Here is a 22,457-nt window from a genome sequence, read left to right as displayed (position 1 = left end):
TGACTTTTTCCATAAATTTGAAAATATCAGTGATTTGAGTTCTACGTGAAACAACTGTATATAATACAGTATTTTCTGTACTACAAGAAAGTGAGGTGTATATGTGGTTGATTTATATTTGTGGAGTTTAATAGAACAGTTTCTGTGATTTTTGGCATACTTGTGAATGTATGACTATATCTCGCATCTCAAACTATAACTGTATACATATGTATTTGGCATTCTTTTTACAGATGATATCTTAATATTCCTCTTAATATTATTATGAAATCTTAGCATTCTCATTAACTAATTTTCTTATGTTGAATAGTATTACATATATAATAAAACTCAATCTTATCAGAGTTTTGTTTGATTTTAATAACAAGAAAGTAAAACAGACTATCGTTAACATTTTATTTTGAAGGTCTCCAAATTTTAAGGACTTTCTAAAGAAATGCTTGGAAAAGAATGTGGATTCCAGGTGGACTACATCTCAGCTATTGCAGGTAAGAGAAGAGTAATATAACCACAGCAAACTACAGGTAATTGTTTTAACATTTCATTAAGAAGAGTACAGTTTCAGATCATTCAGTGTATTGTCTCTTCACTCGAGTTTCCCTGTGGAAACTTAGAATACATTGTAGTAGTAAACATTTGCTTACAAACATGTTTGCTTCCATTACTAAAAGGCATTTAGCTTAGAAGTCACCCACTTGTGCTTATTTGATTCCATTTAATTGTGTTCTTTTTAATTCTGTTAGTTATTTCTACTTTGTTAGTTACTTTTAGTTTGTCTCTCCAGTTACTAGAAAGCAAGCCCCTTGGGAGCAGGGGTCATGAGTAATTTTTTTTAAATCTCTTACGGTGAGGGTAAATATTCAGTAAATACTGCTGACTTTTTTAAAAAAAAAATGGTGTTAGGGGCATATGGGTGGCTCAGTCAGTTAAGTGTCTGCCTTCAGCTCAGGTCATGATCTCAGGGTCCTGGGATCCAGCACTATATTGGGCTCCCTGATCAGTGGGGAGTCTGCTTCTCCTTCTCCTTCTGTCCCTCCCTCCTACTCCTGCTCTTGCTCTCTCTCTCAAGTAAATAAATAAAATCTATTAAAAAAATGCTTTTAAAGTGATTGGATAGTTTTGTTTTATAGCGGGACCCGTTTGTAATAACTGAAATAGAAATTTGTTAAATAGGTATGCCTGGGTGGCTCAGTGCTTGAGCATCTGCCTTCAGCTCGGGGTGTGATCCCAGGGTCCTGGGATCAAGTCCTGCATCAGGCTCCCAGTGGGACTTGCTTCTCCTTCTGCCTGTTTCTCTGCCTCTCTCTTTGTGTCTCTCATGAATAAATGAATACAATCTTTAAAAAAAAGACATTTATTAAATAATATTACAGGTGGACAAACAGAATGACACACCTTGAGGCAGTTACTGTTAGATTGAGTTACTGTGTAACTCTTGCATTATAGTATTTTAAGTTGATCTCTTTATCTCTGGGGAAAAAAAAAACAAAGAATTCCCTTGCTCTGTGCAACAGATGCATCCCTAAAATGCACTTTCTCATATTATTTCATCATCCCCACTTTGGAAGGCCTAAGTCTGTGACAGGAACTATTAAGTGCTGCTGAGTGTCCAAAAATGAATAAAATGTCTTCTTACTCTTACTCTTAAGATATGAGAACCAGGGACGGTTGGGTGGCTCAACAGTTGAGCATATGCTTTCGGCTCAGGGTGTGTAATCTGGTCTGGGGATCAAGTCCTGCATTGGGCTCCCTGTGAGGAGCCTGCTTCTCCCTCTGCCTATATCTCTGCCTCTCTCTCTCTCTCTCTCATGAATAAATAAAATAAATAAAATAAAATAAAATAAAATAAAAATAAAGAATATTAGAACCATGTCAAAAAAGCAGGTATTTGCAGACCACTTTTTTTTTTTTTTTAAGATTTTATTTATGAGAGAATGAGTGCACTCACGTGCACAAGCAGGGGGAAGGGCAGAAGGAGTAGGAGAAAGCAGGCTCCTCACTGAGCAGGAAGTCAGATGCAGGGCTTAATTCCAGGACACCGAATCATTACTTGAGCAAAAGGCAGGTGCTTAACCTACTGAGCCACCCAGGCACTCTCAGTTGCAGACACTTTAAACAGAATTCCAAAGCTTTTTGTAATTCTTTTATTGAGGCTTTATCCAGGATTTATTTATTTATTTATTTATTTATTTTTTTTTTAAAGATTTTATTTATTTATTCATCAGAAATACACACACAGAGAGGCAGAGACACAGGCAGAGGGAGAAGCAGGCTCCATGCACCAGGAGCCCGATGTGGGATTCGATCCTGGGTCTCCAGGATCCTGCCCTGGGCCAAAGGCAGGCGCTAAACTGCTGTGCCACCCAGGGATCCCCTTTATCCAGGATTTATATATATTGTTGTTACTTCTTAAGAACCAAAAATGTATCAATTTGAAATTTGCTTTAAAATTTATTTTAGATTATGAAATTTCAGACATAGCAGAAAAGTACATGTACCTATTACCCAGATATGTTACCATTTTTGACATATTTCCTTCCGATTCTTAAAAAAAAGTTACATAGTTGTAGGCAGCCCCTATTTCTGCTCAGTCCCCTTCTGCTCCTTCCTTGCTCAAATGTAATATCATCTGAAGTGGTTTATATTTTCGCTACCCATGTGTTTATATTTTATCACATAATGATGTGTGTATTATGTGTTTGAAATTTTATAAGCAACCATTTCAGCTGTTAATTAAGTATGTTCTTTTTAATGATCAAACAGCATCCTTTTGTTACGGTTGATTCCAACAAACCAATTCGAGAGCTGATTGCAGAGGCAAAGGCTGAAGTAACAGAAGAAGTTGAAGATGGCAAAGAGGAAGATGATGAGGAAGAAACAGAAAATTCTTTGGTCAGTATTTAGAAAGGAAATATTATTTGGGTAATATTTAGAGTCACATTTTCAGGTGTAATTGTACCTGTGTCTAAAGATTAATCCATAGGTAGCAGTTCAAAACCTTTAATTTTAGGGGTGAAGATTAACCAGTTTGCTCCTTGCTACCCATTTTTGTCAAATTTTTTTAAAGATTTGCCAGTTCTTTAAGTTATTTTTATAACTTCATCAAATTTTACTTAAGATGTTAAATCATTATATATGACTTAAATCATATACTTATCTATATACAAAATATATATATTGTTTTGGTCACCATCTCAAAGATGTATTTTAACACTAAAATGTATAAAATCTTTTTTAGCCGATACCTGCAAGTAAGCGTGCCTCATCTGACCTTAGTATTGCCAGCTCTGAAGAAGATAAACTTTCACAAAATGCTTGTATTTTGGAATCTGTCTCAGAAAAAACAGAACATAATACTTCTGAAGATAAATTTAACAGCAAAGATCTTAATGAAAAACTCACCACTGATGAACCTGAAAAAGCTGCAGAGGGAATTAATGAACATATTACTGATGCTCACTTAGAAGCTATGGCTGAACTTCATGATAGAACAACAGTGATCGAGGAAAATGGGAGAGAGGAGAAGAGACCCAGGCTTGAAAATCTACCTGACACAGAAGACCAAGAAACAGTGGACATTAATTCAGTCAATGAAGGAAAAGAAAGTAATATAATGATAACTTTAGAAACAGATATTGAACAGAATCTGAAACCTGAGGAAGAAAAGGATCAGGAAAAGCAACAGATATTTGAAAATAAGATTATGAAATCTGAGGAAATTAAAGATACTGCTATTCAGACAATGGATTTAGTTTCTCAAGAGACGGGAGAAAAAGAGGCAGACATTCAGGTAGTTGAAGATGAAGTTACACTTACAAAGGAAGACACTCAAGAGAAATTGGGAAAAGATAACAAAACTCTAGAAGACATGATCAGCAATGCAAGCAATGTGATAGGAACAAATGAGGCAGGAGATGTTGCTCAGAAGGCAGTTGAAGACAATGCTAAGGATGCTCAGAGTAATGATGGGAAGGAAGTGGTTGAAGTAGATCAGAAATTAGTAAGTAAGCCCAAAACAGGTCCTGAGGCTGGTGGTACTGAGGAAGTTCCTATTAAAGATGTAGTGGAAACTAATGAGATAGATCAGAAATCCATGGAAGGTAAAGATGAGGAACAATTAATCAACAATTTAGAGAACGTAGTGAAGACTAGTGAGGAGTCTGGGACGAATGAAGGTGAGGAAATTATTGAATCCAGTAGCACTGAAGAAATAGAGGTCAGACGTATAGTAACTCATACTGACCAGAAGGCTTTAGGAAGTGAAACTCAGGATGCTCCTGAAGCCACTGTTCAGATAGATACAGAGCAAAAAGCAATTCCATGTGAAATGCCAATTAAAACAGAACCTCCAGTGACTCCCTCTTCTCAGCCCAGTGAACCTCAGCCTGTTCCAATACCTAGTATTAATATCAACTCCGAAGATGCAGAAAATAAAGGAGAAATAGGTGCTTTATCAAAAACTGAAACCATGCTCCTTCCAGAATCTGAGAATCAAAAGGAAAATGATACTGATTCAGGCACTGGTTCCACTGCTGATAATAGCAGCATTGATTTGAATTTATCTATTTCTAGCTTCCTAAGCAAAACTAAAGACAGTGGATCAATATCTTTGCAAGTAAGTATATGTGAGTCCTAGTTTGAGTTTTTCTTCATAATTTTGGCAATTTACAGGTTATGTGAAACATATTTTGAAGATAAAACAGCACCAAACCAGTGTATTGCCAACCTTATAAAGTTCTTAAGGCAATCAACTAAAAAGGCAATCAACTAAAAAGAATGAAGGAGAGAGATTCTGGATATAATCTTTTAGTTTTTTATAATACCTGTTTTTGCCAACTTGACGTAAACAGTAGAAGTTACTTGGTGTGATTGGGTTCTCTTATTGCACATATTTAGATATATTTTAGGAAGCATCCATAATATATGAAAGAGTTGAGGAATTGAAAGAATGATCTCTTTTTAAGTACATTTAGAGTATAAACAGTCCTTGATTTACCAGTGGCCCATACACTGTTGCCTCCTCAATCATAGGTAGTCATCTCGACTGCCATGAGAACCATTGTGGGAAAACAAACAAAAAAATCAAAAACTAAAATGCAGAACACTTGGAGCTCTTAGAGCCATTCTCAAATCTTAGTGTGCTTAAGAGTTACCAGGGGTATATATGATTAGGGATGTTAGCTAGACTAAATGATAATCATTTAGCAATACATGCAAATATTGAATCATTACGTTGTACACCTGAAACTAACATACTATTTATTATAGGTCAAGTATACATCAACATGAACAAATGATTTTAAAAAAGAGTTTCAGGGGCACCTGGGTGGCTCAAGTCAGTTAGAGGGCTGCCTTCAGCTCAGGCTTGATCTGAGGGTCTGGGGTCAAGCTGAACATCTGGCTTCCTGTTCAGTAGGGAGTCAACTTTTCCCTCTGCCCCTCCCGTCCACTAATGCTCTCTTTCTCAAAAAAAGTTTCAGAGGGCGTTATGTAGAGGTCTGGGGTAGGGCACAAGGATCAATATTTGTAACAGAAGAACCCATGGAATTCTGATACAGGTGAGCCATAGACTACTTAGATACTTTGGGTTGACAACAGAGGAAAAGACTGTACAAAACAGGAACAATTTAGGAAACTGACCTCAGGAACTGGACTCTAGGGCGTGACTGATGAGTCTGCCTGTCTGCACCAAATTATTACATATAATTTGAAGTTTATTCACTGACTTAGTAAAACATCCAAATACTTTTTTAAGAATTAAGGTGATATTAATTGTAGATACTTAAGTAGAAACTGAAATACTAAGTTTAGGTTTACAAGGTGGCATGCCCACTTTAGATTTCAGGGAAAGCCTGGCTAGATAGTGTGCCATGGTCCAGGGCTTAGGAAGAGAAGTGTGAGTGTACTGGTAGCCTGGAAAGTAGAACACTAAGAGGTTGCAAAAAGGTATTTGGAAAGTGCCAGAGACAAACTAAAATTCTAATGCATTTTAATTTAGTATTATCACATTCCACTTTTGCTCCCTTTGCTTTCAGACCCTTCCCCCATATCAAAACCAAGTAATTATTTGCTCTCAATACTTATATTTTGCCAAACTATATTTTTTAGAGTGTTATACTTCCATTATTTCTATTTAAAAAGCAGTTGGATATCAGCTGAGGAATGGAGTTTGGTCTTGATAAAGAATTGTAGGCAATAGCAGGCAGCTGAAATGTTATCTTTCTAGTAATTCTAAAATCACACGTCCATCTCTGTTTTTGAGATGGAGGAGGGCTGTTGATATTGTTGCTGCTGATGAAATAGATTTTAATTCCCAGCCCTGTCAGTGTGTAAAAATTACCTGGGGAACCTTTCTAGAATGCAAATTCTCAGCCACTCTCAGACCTGTTGATTTAGATTCTTTAAGAGATGAGCCCCAGACATTCATTTTAAAGTGTTTTGTCAGTGGTTCTAAAGCTGAAAAGCAGAGGTATCTAAAAACTTACAGGGTCAAAAGAGGAAGAGAAATGATTAACATGTAAAAGTTATACTAATTTATGTGAATTTTTTTATCACTTGTGCCTAATTATGATGTGGTGTCATAAAAATTATAGGTGCATGGTATTGTGTTGTGTTTTGTTAAGAAAATGTTTTTTGTCTCCAGTATTTTCCATACAAAACCTAACTAACATAAAATCTCACTCAGGAAACAAGAAGACAAAAGAAAACATTGAAGAAAACACGCAAATTTGTTGTTGATGGTGTAGAAGTGAGTGTAACGACGTCAAAGATAGTTACAGATAGTGATTCCAAAACTGAAGAGTTGAGATTTCTTCGGTGAGTAGAGAACATAATTAAAACTGGGTTTGGACTTCCTTGCAGTCTCTGCAAAGTATGAAGAATAGAGAAACAAGGGTAAAGTCTTGGCTAATTTTGGGTTATTCTTACTACTTTGCCATTTGAAAATATTGTTAAATTTTTTTTTAAAGCATTGCTTTAGTGGTGTAATTTTTGCTATCTTCTCTAATTATTGCTATTAAATTTTATCAGACGTCAGGAACTTCGGGAGTTAAGATTCCTTCAGAAAGAAGAGCAAAGAGCCCAACAGCAGCTCAATAGCAAACTGCAACAACAGCGAGAACAAATTTTCCGGCGCTTTGAGCAAGAAATGATGGTAAAGTCTTAGATTTTATACCATTTTGTTAATACTGACATTTAGTGCTTTAAAAAAAAAAAAACCCACTAGCAGGTTTTAGAACTTGTTCTTTGATGACGAGATTTTCTCTGGCCTTGCTAGTATTTCTGGCCTTTATCTCTTTGGTGTTCTAGATGCCTTTTTTCCTTTTTCCTTTTTTATGAAAGGATCTTCTATCTCAGTCTTCCTGTACTGACTTACAGTGTGATAGATGTGTCTTCCAGTTTTCTTTGATTAAAATTTATCACCAAAACCTGGAATCATGAAGCTAGCAGATGCTTTATAAAGTTCTCAGGTGTGCCTATTTCTGGATAATTTTTCAGTGTTATGATTTGACCTCTTAAATTTAGAAACTTAAGTTTTTTTTTTTAATTTTTATTTATTTGTGAGAGAGAGAGAGAGAGAGAGAAGCAGGCTCCACACAGGGAGCCCTGATGTGGGACCCGATCCCGGGTCCCCAGGATCATGCCCCGGGCAAGGCAGGCGCCAAACCACTGAGCCACCCAGGGATCCTGAAACTTAAGATTTTAAGGCAGTCTAGAATAGTTGTCTTCAAGCCTGACTTGAGTATCAGAACTACTTGGGGCTTGTTCAAAACACACCTACTTCTCTGGCTCCTATAGTTAAGCTTCCACATCCCTATTCAAAGCTAATAGAGAAATTGGTGCCAACTAGTCAAGGGTAATTGTCATGGAATCTTTCTGTTTTTACCTTGTGGCCAAAGTTGGAAAAGGAATCAGTAATGTGACCTAAAATTTTAGTATTTATTGAAACATCTAGTTTAATGAGGGTTAGAAAAAAGATCATTTCAAATGTTACAATATTCATGTTTTGAATATGTTTCTTTGTTCATATAAGTTGTAAGTAGTAAGGATTGTTTTCTGTACAGTGTATCGTTGTTGATTACATTTGTTGGATCATACCTGAGAATTCTTAAGAGAATAATGAACTTTTATTCTTATTGAGTATTTTTATAGTACTCAACATTCTATATTCAAGAACCTTATAATAATTACATCTCTTTTCCCACAAAATATTTCTAAAATGTTTTGCTTTTTACTTTTTATTTTTTTGACCTGAGGGGAGGGGCAGAAAGAGAGAATCTTAAGCAGGCTCCTGCCCAGCATGGAGCCCAATGCCAACCTCGATCTCACAACCCTGAGATTGTGACCTAAACCCAAATCAAGAGATGATTAAACAACCGAGCCTCCCACTGCCACTTTACTTATTTTTTTAAAATACCCTTGATAAATATTTAACTCTACCTGTATCCAAATTATATAATACTCAAGTAATTAAATAAGCAGGAATCTTTCATTGAAAGAGCCGATTTATAATTTCAAAAGATTTGTGTTGTATTGAAACAGAATGTTTAGGAATCTTAATGAGGGGACACCTGGGTTAAGCATCTGACTTCAGCTCAGGTCATGATCTCAGGGTCCTGGGATTTAGCTCCACATTGAGCTCCTTGCTCAGCAGGCAGTCTGCTTCTCTTGGTCTCCCTCTGTCTCCCCCCACTCCACTCGTGCTCTTGCTCACTTGCTTTCTCTCAAATAAATAAAATCTTTAAAAAAAAATCTTAAGAAGAGTAAATCTAAATATGACAAGTAAATGGTACATTATTAAAATAGACTTTGGATAAGACCTTTGGTTTATCAAACATTTATTGGATAAATATTGAAAATTTTCTAACTTTAGTACTTCATAGCAACTGGATATTCTTCTGGATGGTTTAAAAATTTTGGCTATTCTACTTGTATAATAGAGAAAAGTATTTTGTGTTAGAAAAAAATGAAATGCTCATTTTTTTTTTCTAAAGATTTATTTATTTGAGAGAGAGCGAGAGAGAGAGAGAGAGAGAGAGAGAGAGAACATGTTGGGGGAGGGGCAGAGGGAGAAGGAGGAGGAGACTTCTCACTGAGGAGGGAAGCCTTGAAGACAGACACTTAACTGACTGAACCATTCAAGCACTGCCATATGGTCATCCTTTAAAAAACATTCTCTAACATATTTTAGTGCATTTGACTTTTTCAGTAATGCAAAGGTTGTGTCACATCACTAAATTTAAATACTGGTTATATACTCTCAGTTAACATTGTTATTATGAGTAGTTGAGCCTTTGGCTCAGATCAGGTGATCCTGGGGTCTTGGGATTGAGTGCCACATCAGGCTACCTGCAGGGAGCCTGCTTCTCCCTCTGCATGTATCTCTGCCTCTCTGTGTCTCTCATGAATAAATAAATAAAATCTTTAAAAAAAAAAGAAAAGTTGGGCAGCCCTGGTAGCCCAGCGGTTTAGCGCCGCCTGCAGCCCGGGGCATGATCCTGGAGACTCTGGATCAAGTCCCATGTCGGGCTCTCTGTGTGGAGCCTGCTTCTCCCTCTGCCTGTGTCTCTGCCTCTCTCTCTCTCTCTCTGCATTTCTATGAATAAATAAATAAAATCTTTAAAAAAAAAAAAAGAAAAGTTAAATGATCTTGAGCCACATTATTTTACAGAGCAAAAAACGACAGTATGATCAAGAAATTGAGAATCTAGAAAAACAACAGAAACAGACTATTGAACGTCTAGAACAAGAACACACAAATCGCTTACGAGATGAAGCCAAACGCATTAAAGGAGAACAAGAGAAAGAGTTGTCCAAATTTCAGAATATGTTGAAGAATCGAAAGAAGGAGGTAAGTATAACTACTGCTTTTAGTTATGAAAGCTGTTTTTTTTAATGTACACTTAAGACTACAGAACTAGGAATAATAGTACTCATTCATTCTTTCGGTCTTCCCAAGAGTCATGTAGGGTAGTAAGGTGAGGTGTTATCCCATTTTACTGTCAAGGAGAATGGGGTAGAAGAGGTTTTTAGTGGTCTGTTCAAGTTCACAAACTACCATTAAATGTCCAGCTAAGTCTTGAACCAAGTCTAATTCATTTTCCTTCCAATCTACCATTTTTCCTTTAGTAATGCAATAGTTAAGGCCTCTGTAGAAATTGCTTTTTTTCAAGAAAACTTACTATGTTGTGTTTGCAGGTGGGAACAATAATTCATCTTATTATTTATTTGCAATATTTAATTCATACTTAAACATTTTTTCTTGGTTAGCTGTATTGCCTTTCTTAAACATTGTGCCAAAACAGAAGCCGAGTACCCTGAAATTTGAAATTATAAATCCATCAGATTGAAAGATATTTTGAAGAGTCACAGGTAGAAAATACCTGTGTAAAGTCATTTCTTTACAATGAATTTTTAAATTTTTCCTGAAGCTGTTCCATATTGTTATAGAATCTGTGCTATTGTTTACTATGAAAAGTTGTCATCGATTCATAAAGAGGATATATATATATTGTATTAATGTCTTTTTCTCTCCCAAATTAAAGTAAAACAAGAGTTTTACATAATAGCAAAGGTGATTTTATGATTTATTCTGTACCTTTAGTGTAGGAGAAGAATTTACCTTTTTGTGATGTTAAAGACCCTAGGGACAATAATTATGATTAGTTCAATTAGGATTAGAATAAAAATCTCAACCAAACCTGTATATGCATTTTCATTTTTGTTGTATATCAAAAATACTCATGTTTATTGACTTTAACATTTAATTATGCATAAAACTGAGCATCATAGTGCTGAACTTGAGGGTCTGCTTTAAAAGTGTAGAATCTAAGATTAATAAATACAATGCATTATATAATTTATTTAGGTAAATAATGAAATGGTATATAATCTTATTTGATGTGGCTACCATTTCTAAAAATTAGTGTTTTTACTGTTAAATATTTTATGTAAGGTTTCTCTGTATACCATGATGTATGACTTTACTGAGGCTCCATGTCAATTTTCTTGAAACTGTGGGGTAGTTTTTATTGAGAGGTTATTTTTTAACATCAGATTAAATCTTTAAAAATTTATAGATAAATATATGATTTAATCCTAAATATATTAAAGTGTGTAGTTATTTTTACTGTTTTGGGGTCGGAGAGTTTTAGCTAGTGAACATGTTTGAGATCATGATATGCATATTTTAAATAATTATTTAATGTATTTTTTTCCCTCATTGCTAAATTTCTTGCATTTGGGGAGTCTCTTTTCCTTTTAATGGTGATTTGGTTTCATGAGGGATTACTGATGGGGAATTTTAAATACACTCTTTACAATCAAAATCCGTCTCTTTCACAGACCATCAGTAGCATGTGGTGATTTGGAATCTCTGCTTTTGGGGCTTCTACTTGTAAACACATGATTGTTTTTCATAGTTGGATTACAGATCTTCTGTTAGGTGAATACATATCTAGGATTTTGAAATGATTAAAAGAAGGAGCTTTAAATTATACTTCATTTTATATATACTTTATTTGGTGTGATAAATCATAGCATTCTAAACTATTATTTTGTGAGTGCTTATTACTGGTTTGAACATTGACAACTAAGTTTGGCTTAAATTGTCAGCGAAGGAGAATGTTATTCTAATTTGACACAAAATCATCAAAGATGTTGATTTTTATCACACTATGTATAAAATGGTGCATTTTATGAAAAAGGAAAACATAGTGTCCATTTATTTCTCCTTTTGTTTTTGTTTTTGTTTTTTTGGTCTCATTAAATGAATTTAATTTAGAATTATTTATTTGGTTTTATCAAGCCAATTATGAAACTTTGCACTTGTATAAATGGCATGAACCTTCCTTATTTTCAACATTTCAAACAATGTCAATAGATACAGTTTGATCTTTTAAGAGGGTCAGTTGAATTTATCATTTTGAGTTCAGAATCAGTGCTGCTAGTAATCCTTTACTGATTGTCTATGGATCTTTAGAGGATAATATGTAGGGATAATTAAGCACCTGATTAACCTTTACATGGTATGATGTCCCTTTCTGCACTGAGATTAAGCATGTTCTATCCTTTCATTCTTTTTCACCAAACTAACACCTGTATGTTGCATGTTGAAAGGAACTTTTTTTTAACAGCTTTAATCTTTGACTTGTAGCTTGTCTGCTCACATAAATGCTTGCTGTGGAGAAAGTATTATTTCCCCACCTCCTGCATGCTTATACACTGTAGGTTATAAATGAAGTGGAGAAAGCACCCAAAGAGCTGAGAAAAGAGCTCATGAAACGCAGGAAAGAGGAGCTTGCACAAAGCCAGCATGCTCAGGTAACAGCAGCAGCTTAAAGCTACTAAAAACAGAAGGCAGCATTATTCTTGCAGCTTAGTAAACCATGGTTGAAAGGGCAAACTCCTACTGTACCTATTATATGATGTTGACTTCTGCACTTACAGAGGTTCCCAGGGCATTCTTTATGTAGATCTGAAATCACACTAATGGTGACATTTAAGTTGCTAATACGAAATTGAGTGGAATGTTTGGAAAGCTGACTCCAGATGAAATAAACAAGTATGTTAATATATAATCCACTGTATTCTTATTATATAATCATGATGGAATTTATATTTTTGAGAAGTGATGTCAGTGTTTGATAGAAGACTTTTTGACAAAATACAAAAGATGAGTATATATAGGCATTGTGCATGAAAAGAATGCCTACTTAAAAGGCCATTATTTTTATAAAATTGGAAGTTAGAAGAACAACAGTAAATGGTAATGTTATATGGTAGATCAAATGTTTATTACTATTAAACTCAACAACATAAGTACCTTAAAAGTAGATTTTAAGTATGTTTTTCTTTTTGATTCAAAATCAAGCAGTTAAAAAAAATACTGTCTGTATAAACTTGATTCTAGGTTATAAGACTGAACCTATTAAGATGGGTGAATTCTTTAAAAATCAGACAAGATAGTATTTTAAACAGATTTTTCTAGAATTATCTCATATAACTCTACAAGATCATGTATATGAGGAATAGTTTTTCTTTTATTTAAGTTTGCACTCAGTCTGGAAGCAGAGAGAAGTGAACTCAATTTGTAGTTACATATGTCAGAAGAAGAGACATGGATTATATGTTAGTGGATTGCTTTCAGTTATCATTTTAATGTGGTTTTATGTGATTTAAAAAGTGGTTCCCAAACTTTTACAGACCCATGGAAAAACAGAGAAGAAACAAAAAGCAGTGGGGACCATGACAGATGAAATGACATCTAAAATTTTTCTATTTGTCCAGAAGAATGTTTTATTTTATTTTCAGAAGGACATTTTAAATTGCTGTTTACTTATCACCATCATTTTAAAGGAGGGAGTATTTTAACACCATGAAAAATAAGGAAAATATTTTGGAATTTAAAATTTTAACAAAACTAGCCTATTTAAATAAATTTAGTACCTTTTTTTCTTTTTTTATTTAACTTTTTTGGTGTGAACCAGTGAAAAATTTTGTCTTGGCCTAATGGGTGATTACTAGTTAGAGTGATAATAGCAAACATAGCACTTACTATGTGTCAAGCACTGTTCTAAGTGCTTCACCTGCATGAACTCATTTAACTTCACAACATATGAGGTAGTTACTCTTACTGCCTCTGTTCTACAGGGGAGGACATGTTCTACAAATGAAAGCACATGTGAACCACCACACTGTACTGCCTTTCATGTTTAAGTTGTTATTTCTGTGTCTAGTCTAAACTCTTACCAGCTTAGTCCCGTGGTTGTGGATCATATTGTTAGTAGGTGAAGAGGAAGTCCTTGCTTGCCACACGTCTAATTTTGGATAATTTGGATTTCAAACAAGATAAGAATTTAGTGTTAAAGAAGTTAGATGATCCTGTACTTTAATTAAACATTGTTGGTGATTTTTCATAAGATTTTGGGGGCTAAGCTCTATTTTCAACTAAAGATGAAAGCAATAGTAAATTTCTTTCTATAAATTTAATGAAGAATTTAGTAATCTAACAAATGTAAAAACGTTTCTCTTTTGCTACTGCTTTTTTCATGAAGCTAAAACAGTAACTTTACAGAGTTTATTTTAAACTTTTTGAGAATTTGTGTGTAATAGTTTCATAGTCATGGAGCCTGAATGTATTTAATCATCTAGTTCAGTGGTTTTTAAACTGTACTCCCAGGAGCTCTTGAGTTTGGAAGAAGCACTTTGAGAATCCTTCGAAAAGGGAGGACTGTGGTGCTCTGGTTCCCTGCTTCCACTTCCCAGCACTACTTTTCATCTGTTTCATACAGTTTATGGTAAACTTTTTGAGAGAGGGTTTGACTGGTTTAAAAACAACACAAACTAGAGTTCGGAAACCGCTGATGTAGTTTAAAACCCTCCTTTTACAGATGAGAAAGAGACCTCTCTGTTAGGTGACTTGTTCCAAGCCTCCTGAAACTCACCATTTTGTATAATCATTCTTTCCATTTACAAAAAGTCATCAGCTATATTCTCACCGGGGAGGTGCATTGTATTTTAATCCACAGGGTGTTGCTCAGGTCATGATTCAGTCTTTTCAGTTGTCATCTTGTGCGGTCTTCAACGCCCAGTTGCAGGATGTAAGTCCCACATGTCTATGGGAGGATGCCTTCTCTTGTTTTACCTGCTTTTTCTTCAGCTCACATGTGCCATTTCATTTTTCACTCCATTTGTTAAAATCTAGAAGATTGATAGATAATGATATCAGTAATGACAATAATAATAATAACCTGAAGTGAACTTTATGTAGTATTCTTCAAAGAATTTTCACATTTGATTCTCACTGCCACCTCCCTAATATAGGGATGGAGTGTATCCGTTTTACAGATATGGAAATTGAAGTGCAGAAGACTAAGTGATCTACTTAAAGTCAGAAAAGACATTAATGGTAGAACTGGAATTAGAACACTTGTAATAGTGTTCTTTTTGTGTTTACCCTCACCACAATTTTGAGATTTTCATCTTTTTCAAGAAATACCTTCCCAGTAGTATTTTAAAAGCTTTGCACATGTGAGAAATTGAATGCTGTGATTAGATTTTTTATCTTTGTGTGAAGTGAAATTTTGATTGCATATGTTTATATAAACGTTTTAATTATGGATATGGTCAGAAAAGCCATATTAAAAGTGATGATTGTAGTTCCATTTAACTCTAGTTTTCACTATTCAAATTGTCCATAATGAACAGTGAGTTAATGTTCTCCTTGCTGTAGTGTTAAATTAAGTCTGGAATTCCAGGCTGTATTCTTTCTCACAGTTTCTATAGGGAAGTGACTAGCCCATTTAACTCTGTAATTTTTGTTTGTGATGTTTGATATATACAACTGGAGTAGATAGAATACAGCTTGATTTCAACCCCTCCTTTCCCCTCTCCTGAAATCAGACTTTTTTTTTTATTGGCAGCTGCTGAGCTCTATAGTTTTCTAAAGAGTAAGCAAAAACACTAATTTTTTTTAATGAGAGGGAGAAATTATGAATTACGATCACTTTTCTGATCATTACCATTCTTAGCTTTTCTTTTGAGTTAGAATCAAATTCTATACAAAGAGCCCAATATATCATAACCTTTTCCTATAGATTTCTAGAACCCAAAGCTATATTTTTAATGTTTATAGTTATCTGATTAATATGATAAAATTTCTTAACATTTAAACTTGTACTTTGAAAGGGTGCTCATTTCAGCTTATGTGTTCATTTAAAATTGTTACTTTTAGTGATTAAATCCATTTTTTTTTTAGGGTAAATGTAATTTGTTCAATCTTTTTGGAATGTAAGATCACTATTCCTTTAGGTCCTAAGGGTATAATATCTAATTACAAATTCCAATGTGAATGTATTGTACCTAACTTTTGTAGTTAATTTAATGAAAACTCAGTAATACTAAAAGTTCATTTCTTTTGAGGTAATAAAATATATGAATTAGTATATAAGGGACCTGGATCTTTCAGTTAATTTTTAGCCTTAATATAGAAGATTATTTGAGGTGCCTGGCTGGTTCAGTTAGAAGAGCTTGCAACTCTTGATCATGGGGTCATGAGTTTGAGCGCCACATTGGGTGTAGATTACTTAAATGAGTAAGTGAAGGAAGAGAGGAAAGAGAGAGGAAGAAAATTATTTGCACAGTATTCTTGACTACGTAATTATCCAGACTCTGCTTAATTATTTAAGTCTGTGGCTCTGCAAGACAGCTGGTGTCTGCTAACTCTCATTGTCAAAAGCACTTGTATACATAGCTTACCTTGACTCTTACCTGTCCTCATTTCACCTTCTCGAGCAGCACAGTGCTAGTTCTGTCTCCTCCTTTATAATAGTCTTAGCTATTCTTTTCCCCTTATGTATTAGTTGCTTGGGACACACTCTTTAGTTCTTTCTGTCCGTTCATTGTCTGGCATGGTTTCTAGATCCTGTATTCCAGCTTTTGGTTTTCTGTGGTTTAATTTTGAAAATGCGATACTAAGGGAAGGAGCCCACGACTCTCTATATGACAGACAAAACCAATTTGGAACCACTAGAGTGGAAGGTCCTTGAAGGCAATACTGTTTCTTTAAAATTTTAGTAACCTCATAACTAGTACAGTGCCCTACATTTACTAAGTACTTAGTAAAGGTTTTCTTTGAACTGAACTCTTATCTTGCTTAATCTAGACATAAATATAATAATAAACCAAGAATTGACAAGTAGTTGCATTCACATTTTTAGTGGCACTGGGTTATATTACCCTTTTTAATTTTCACATATTGATTCACACCCATCTTGTACTTTTGCATTTGATTTGAGTCTAAGTGTAATATTTATATTTACAGTAGATAATTTGGGCCCATTGTTTCTGACTACATAGATCTTTTTTAAGTCTTAAAAGCGATTAATGGTACAAATGCTGAACAGAAGAAAATCCTTTGATTATATTGTTTATTATATAAGTTTGCTTATAGAAATTTTACAATGAAATTAGAGAAACAATTTAATTTTTATTATAAGTGATAATTACTGTAGGAAAATGTAAAGCTTAAACAACTTTCTTTGTTATAATTGCTTAAGATAGGCATGGAGATTTTGCATTTCTTTAAAACTCAAAAGACCTTATTCTAGATAGTTTAAATTAAATATTCGTTGTGGGATTTTTTTCTGTGATAAAGTTACAAAGTGACTGTAGTCAAGTTCCCAGTTGTATTTTATAGAGACAATTCTTTAGTCTTTCTGTTAGTGTGTATTTGTATTTATGCTAACATACAAATTATTATACAGATGAGGCAGCAGTATTTATAACTCCAGATTACTTAGCAGGACATCATGAATGTTAAGACCTAATTGTCACCTCCAGAGACATAGTAGTAAGGCAAGCACCCTGAGGAAGACCTCTAGACTCACTTTCTGTGCATTGAAGACGAGGCTGGTAGTGATCCAGATCCTGTCAGACTCTATCCAAGGCATAAAGAATGGATCCAAAATGGATCTTGAGGTTTTATCTTCTCTAGGATGTGCAAGAGGAGGCATTATAGGTGGAGTGCCACTTTAATCCTAAATTTCTAAATCCACACTCAAATTGATCAGAATGTCCCTTTTGCTAATCATCACAGACTGCTGTATCTGCCAAGAGAGGGATGGAGAGCCGAACATTTACTGGAAAAACTTGTATTTCTTCAATTTGGAGCATGTTCTTTTCCTTCTGTAAATGTGTGATCTAGCATAAAGACCATAAGTCACTTCAACATTTCCTTTTCTTATACAGTTATTGAAGGTTTTTTTTTTCTTTTTAAAGCATAAATCTGGCATTTGGGCAAATAGTGTGTACTTGATAAATAATTGTTGAATGAATGAGTGAATCCGAAACATGTTGGTAGAGTTCTCTGATTATAAGGAATTTTGGGGGAATCCCTGGTTGGCTCAGCAGTTTGGCGCCTGCCTTTGGCCCAGGGTGTGATCCTGGAGTCCCGGGATCGAGTCCCGCATCGGGCTCCTGGTGCATGGAGCCTGCTTCTCCCTCTGCCTGTGTCTCTTCCCCTCTCTCTCTCTCTTTCTCTCTCTCTCTCTCTCATGAATAAATAAATAAAAATCTTTTAAAAAAAATAACGAATTTTGTATGTATATTTATAAAATGTAACTCACTTTACTATTCTTACTTCACATTTCTCTAGCAATGTACTATTTCTCATTAAGTCCACAAATTATTGTTATATTTAGGTACATGCCATAGATAATAGAAACTATCTTTCGTTAGTGAAGCCATGGTGTTTTTTCCTAACTCTGTATTTCTTGGAAAAATAGAGATATTTAAAATTCTGATATGAGTTTTACTTATTTGCTCTTTCTTCTCTTTTTTCCTAAGAGGCATTTCTTGTTTACTCTTGTTTTATCCACACCATAGTGTAACAAAAAGCTTTAGAAGCACTAGTTTTATTATTTTCCTAAAGATGTTTGTGTAATAGGGCATTTTAATTATAATTGGGTTATAGACTTCTTTCGCGTGTGTTTAATAGTGAGTTTAGAATATTATGTACTCTAGTACTTTTTTCCTAGGCTTGAATTGAGTGACTAATACATTTATATTGTATATGCTGTGTAATTGGTGATTTTTAAATCCAATTAATTTTAGAAACTTGGCTTAGAAATCTTGCTAACTACTGATATATATCATCATATAGATAAATGAATGTTTTACTCAGTAGATGCTTATTAACTGATGGTTTAACTGTGTCTGTTAGGAACAGGAATTTGTTCAGAAGCAGCAACAAGAATTAGATGGCGCTCTGAAAAAGATCATCCAACAGCAGAAGGCAGAGCTAGCCAATATTGAAAGAGAGTGCCTGAATAACAAACAGCAACTCATGAGAGGTATATGAAATTATGCAGCATATGTGTGTGTATTAAATGATGTCTGAAGAACATTGTTGAGATACATGGATATATCTAATATCCATAATATCAAATGATTGGAAATTATTTGAATACTCTCCTTTGCTAGAGTGGTAGAGAGAAAGATGAAGTTAATAAGGGGAAAAACTTTATGTTAAATTTTAAGAATTTAAAATCTTAAAATTCTCTATAAAATTAAGAAATACTATAAGCCATTGGATGAATGTCTTTATGACAGTAGAAGTGAGCAGTAAACCTAATCCTTAAACATATCTTTTTGTCCAGCTGATGCTAGAATTTTACCTGAATAGTTTTGGTATACTCACCATGCCTTATAATTGTTGGTATACTTAAGGGCTACATGATAGAATGGGATTCTAAGCACTTATTTCCCCTAACAAAAGCTAAGATTTTATTCTTTATGATTAAAAGGAATTTTGGTGTTGAGGGTGGGGGATTCTCTGTTTTTAGGAGAGTAGAACAGAATGGTAAGTGGTGATTGATACATGTATGTTGGTAATACTTCATCTATTGTTCACAGTGTTTGTATGTGTATAACTTAGTGTATATGGAACACTTTTATGTAAATATTAAAAAGAAGACCAAAGTACACTAGTGAAAAGAACAAAGTGACATTTTGAAAATTGCTTTCTTCTTCTAGCTCGAGAAGCTGCAATTTGGGAACTTGAAGAACGACACTTACAAGAAAAACACCAGCTGCTCAAACAGCAACTTAAAGATCAGTATTTCATGCAAAGACATCAGCTACTTAAGCGACACGAGAAGGTTAATGAAAAGAAAATTGGTTTAATTTTTGTTCATTTAAAGTTTAAAGTTATTCATTTCTGAAACTTCTGTTTCTTAGAGAATGAATTTTAGATTTCCTTTCTTTTTTTAAAATCCTAAAATTTATTTGGTGAAGTTTCTAGTAATTGTATCTTGATCATGATTGCAAACTTCTTTGTACGAATTTTGCAGAAGGTGACTAATACAGCGCTTTAAGTTCTCTTCTACATTATAATATTCATCCTGTCAAAGGTAGCTGTTGTGGCTCCATTTATGGTTCAAGTATCTTAAAAATGTGGACTCCCTGACTTAGTGAAAGAATTTCAATACTAAGACTCTTATTTAGGGGCACCTGGGTGGCACAGTTGGGTAGGCACCTGACTCAGTTTCAGCTCAGGTTGTTGTGATCTTGGGGTTGAGGGGTCAAACTCCATGTCAGGCTCCTGTGCTAATCATGGAGTCTGCTTGAGATTCTCTCTCCCTCTCCCTCTGCCCCTCCCGCTTGTGCTCTCTTTCTCTCTTCAGTATAGATAGATAAATCTTAAAAAAAAAAAAAAGATTCTTATTACTAATAGCTTTATTTTTATTATAAATTACATTTTTACTAAAAGTTTGCTGGTTGATGATGTGACAGGGAAAAGAATAATTTTGAGAACAACAAAATGGCATGTTTGAGCATACATGTGGGTACTGAGTATTAAATTATATCTGGGGACACCTGGGTGGCTCAGCGATTGAGCATCTGCCTTTGGCTTAGGGCATGATCTTGCAGTCCTGGGATCGAGTCCCCCATGGGGCTCCTTGCAGAGAGCCTGCTTCTCCTTCTGCCTATGTCTCTGCCTCTCTCTGTATGTCTCTCATGAATAAAAACATAAAATCTTAAAAAAAAATTATATTTACATCACTGGATTCTGTTTGATATGTTCTTAGGAAACAGAACAAATGCAGCGTTACAATCAACGACTTATTGAGGAATTGAAAAACAGACAGACTCAAGAAAGAGCAAGACTGCCTAAGATTCAGCGCAGTGAGGCCAAGACTCGAATGGCCATGTTTAAGAAAAGCTTGAGAATTAACTCAACGGCCACACCAGATCAGGACCGTGACAAAATTAAACAGGTAAATAAGCCAATTACTCTCTTTTCTTTAAGGTTTAAAAAAATGTGAATGTCCTTTAGAAGTGTCATGTAATTGTGTTGTAAACATTCTGAGCCACCTTGGGCTTGTTGATGTTTTCTTTGGCTTTATGGGCTGGGGCTAGATATGTGGCATATACCAGCTTAGTGTTCCTATGTTGGTGGCCAAAGAGGGCACATTCCTCTGCCCCATGACCCACATATGAGGTCTCGGGCTAGACTGGTCCTAAGACCAGCCCTGGGAATTAGGTGACTTGGACAACTTTTGAAGTTAAACATACAGTTTCACTTTGCCTCTGTAGTTGTTAGGTCCCGCATACAAATGAACTGAGGTCACTAAAGGTTTTAATCCAAAGTACCCCCTCTCACCAAATCCGTAATGTAGAATCCAGCTCAAGTCACAATATATTATTACTTGGAGCTGTAATTTATTGTACGTTAAGTCTTGTTAACTTATTTAAGTATTCCTTTGGAAGATGCAGAAATTACATTGTTAACTGTATTTTCTTTTCCTTATTTATAGTTTGCTTCTCAGGAAGAAAAGAGGCAGAAAAATGAAAGAATGGCTCAGCATCAAAAACATGAAAATCAGATGCGGGATCTTCAGTTGCAGTGTGAAGCCAATGTCCGAGAGCTGCATCAGCTGCAGGTCAGATACAGGAGCATGAAAACAGCTGGTGGGAGCAGGGCAGCACAAATGGCTAGCTTGGAGAAAACAGTAGCTAAGCAAAATAAACTGAACTTTACTCATGAAAATGTTGGGATTGAGAGGTTTTGTTTTTTGTATAGACCCAAACAAAGATCAGGTTAGTCTCATAGTCACTTATTTAGCTTTTATATAACCATGATTAATATAAAGATGAGGCTAAATTATAACCTAAGAAGTTGAGTCTTTCAAAAGCAGTATTGAGTATTTTTAGTCTATTTCGCAAAGAAAATGAACAGTTTTCAAAATGAGGTTGGTGGTATTGTTATCAGATTCTGAATTTAAACTCTCATTTAGGGAGAAATAGTTCATTTTCTTCTAAGTGTTTGAAAAAAGCAATAGGAATTTTTATCCTAAGAAATGTAAAGATTAGGGAGACTGTTTTGGGGCCTTACCTGAAGTATGCAGCCCGTCTAGTATATATAGCCTAAAATGTTCAAAATTTCGGAATAGTGCATACATAAAGGATATTTTACATATTTGGTTAATTTACTAGAGTAGAATAGTCCTTTTTTTTTTTTAAAAAAAAAAAAGATTTTATTTATTTACTCATGAGAGACACAGAGAGAAAGAGAGGCAGAGACATAGGCAGAGGGAGAAGCAGGCTCCATGCAGGGAGCCCGATGTGGGACTCAATCCCAGGACCCCTGGGATCACGCCCTGGGCCGAAGGCAAACTCTCAACCCCTGAGCCACCCAGGTGTCCCTAGAGTGGGATAGTCCTAATCCCACATTCTGGTACCAGTGGGTAAAATCCATATAAGGTGCACTTAGAAGTATCAGTTTTATGAGCAAACTTTCTTAGAAAGGAAAAACAGTATCAAACTAATTCTATTTAAGTTCTTTTCATATGGTAAGTAACAGATCTAAGCTTTTAAACTTGCGGAAATGAAGCTATGACTCATTTCATAGTTTTTAGCCCTTCTTGGTTTTCAGAGGAGAGTCTGGAACCTCAGTA

General features: G+C 34.9%; 1 protein-coding gene across 2 annotated transcripts in view; it reads left to right on the top strand.

The window, feature by feature from the left end:
* The window catches only part of SLK (STE20 like kinase), a 62,615-nt gene that overhangs the window by 32,671 nt on the left and 7,487 nt on the right, over window positions 1-22,457 (top strand). The window contains exons 7-17 of one of the 2 annotated variants that reach the window (XM_041742328.1): window positions 407-488; window positions 2,764-2,892; window positions 3,239-4,615; window positions 6,686-6,816; window positions 7,030-7,153; window positions 9,671-9,850; window positions 12,229-12,321; window positions 18,722-18,851; window positions 19,534-19,658; window positions 20,589-20,777; window positions 21,318-21,443. In XM_041742328.1, coding sequence (XP_041598262.1) covers window positions 407-488; window positions 2,764-2,892; window positions 3,239-4,615; window positions 6,686-6,816; window positions 7,030-7,153; window positions 9,671-9,850; window positions 12,229-12,321; window positions 18,722-18,851; window positions 19,534-19,658; window positions 20,589-20,777; window positions 21,318-21,443 — 2,686 coding nt within the window. The remainder of the gene's footprint in view (window positions 1-406; window positions 489-2,763; window positions 2,893-3,238; window positions 4,616-6,685; window positions 6,817-7,029; window positions 7,154-9,670; window positions 9,851-12,228; window positions 12,322-18,721; window positions 18,852-19,533; window positions 19,659-20,588; window positions 20,778-21,317; window positions 21,444-22,457) is intronic. The other variant, XM_041742330.1, reaches the window with a different exon arrangement.

The sequence above is a fragment of the Vulpes lagopus genome, chromosome 2 (assembly GCF_018345385.1).
Source record: "Vulpes lagopus strain Blue_001 chromosome 2, ASM1834538v1, whole genome shotgun sequence".
Taxonomy (NCBI): Eukaryota; Metazoa; Chordata; class Mammalia; order Carnivora; family Canidae; genus Vulpes; species Vulpes lagopus.
The sequence above is the reverse complement of the archived record's forward strand: the minus strand, read 5'-3'. Positions and strand labels throughout refer to the sequence as shown.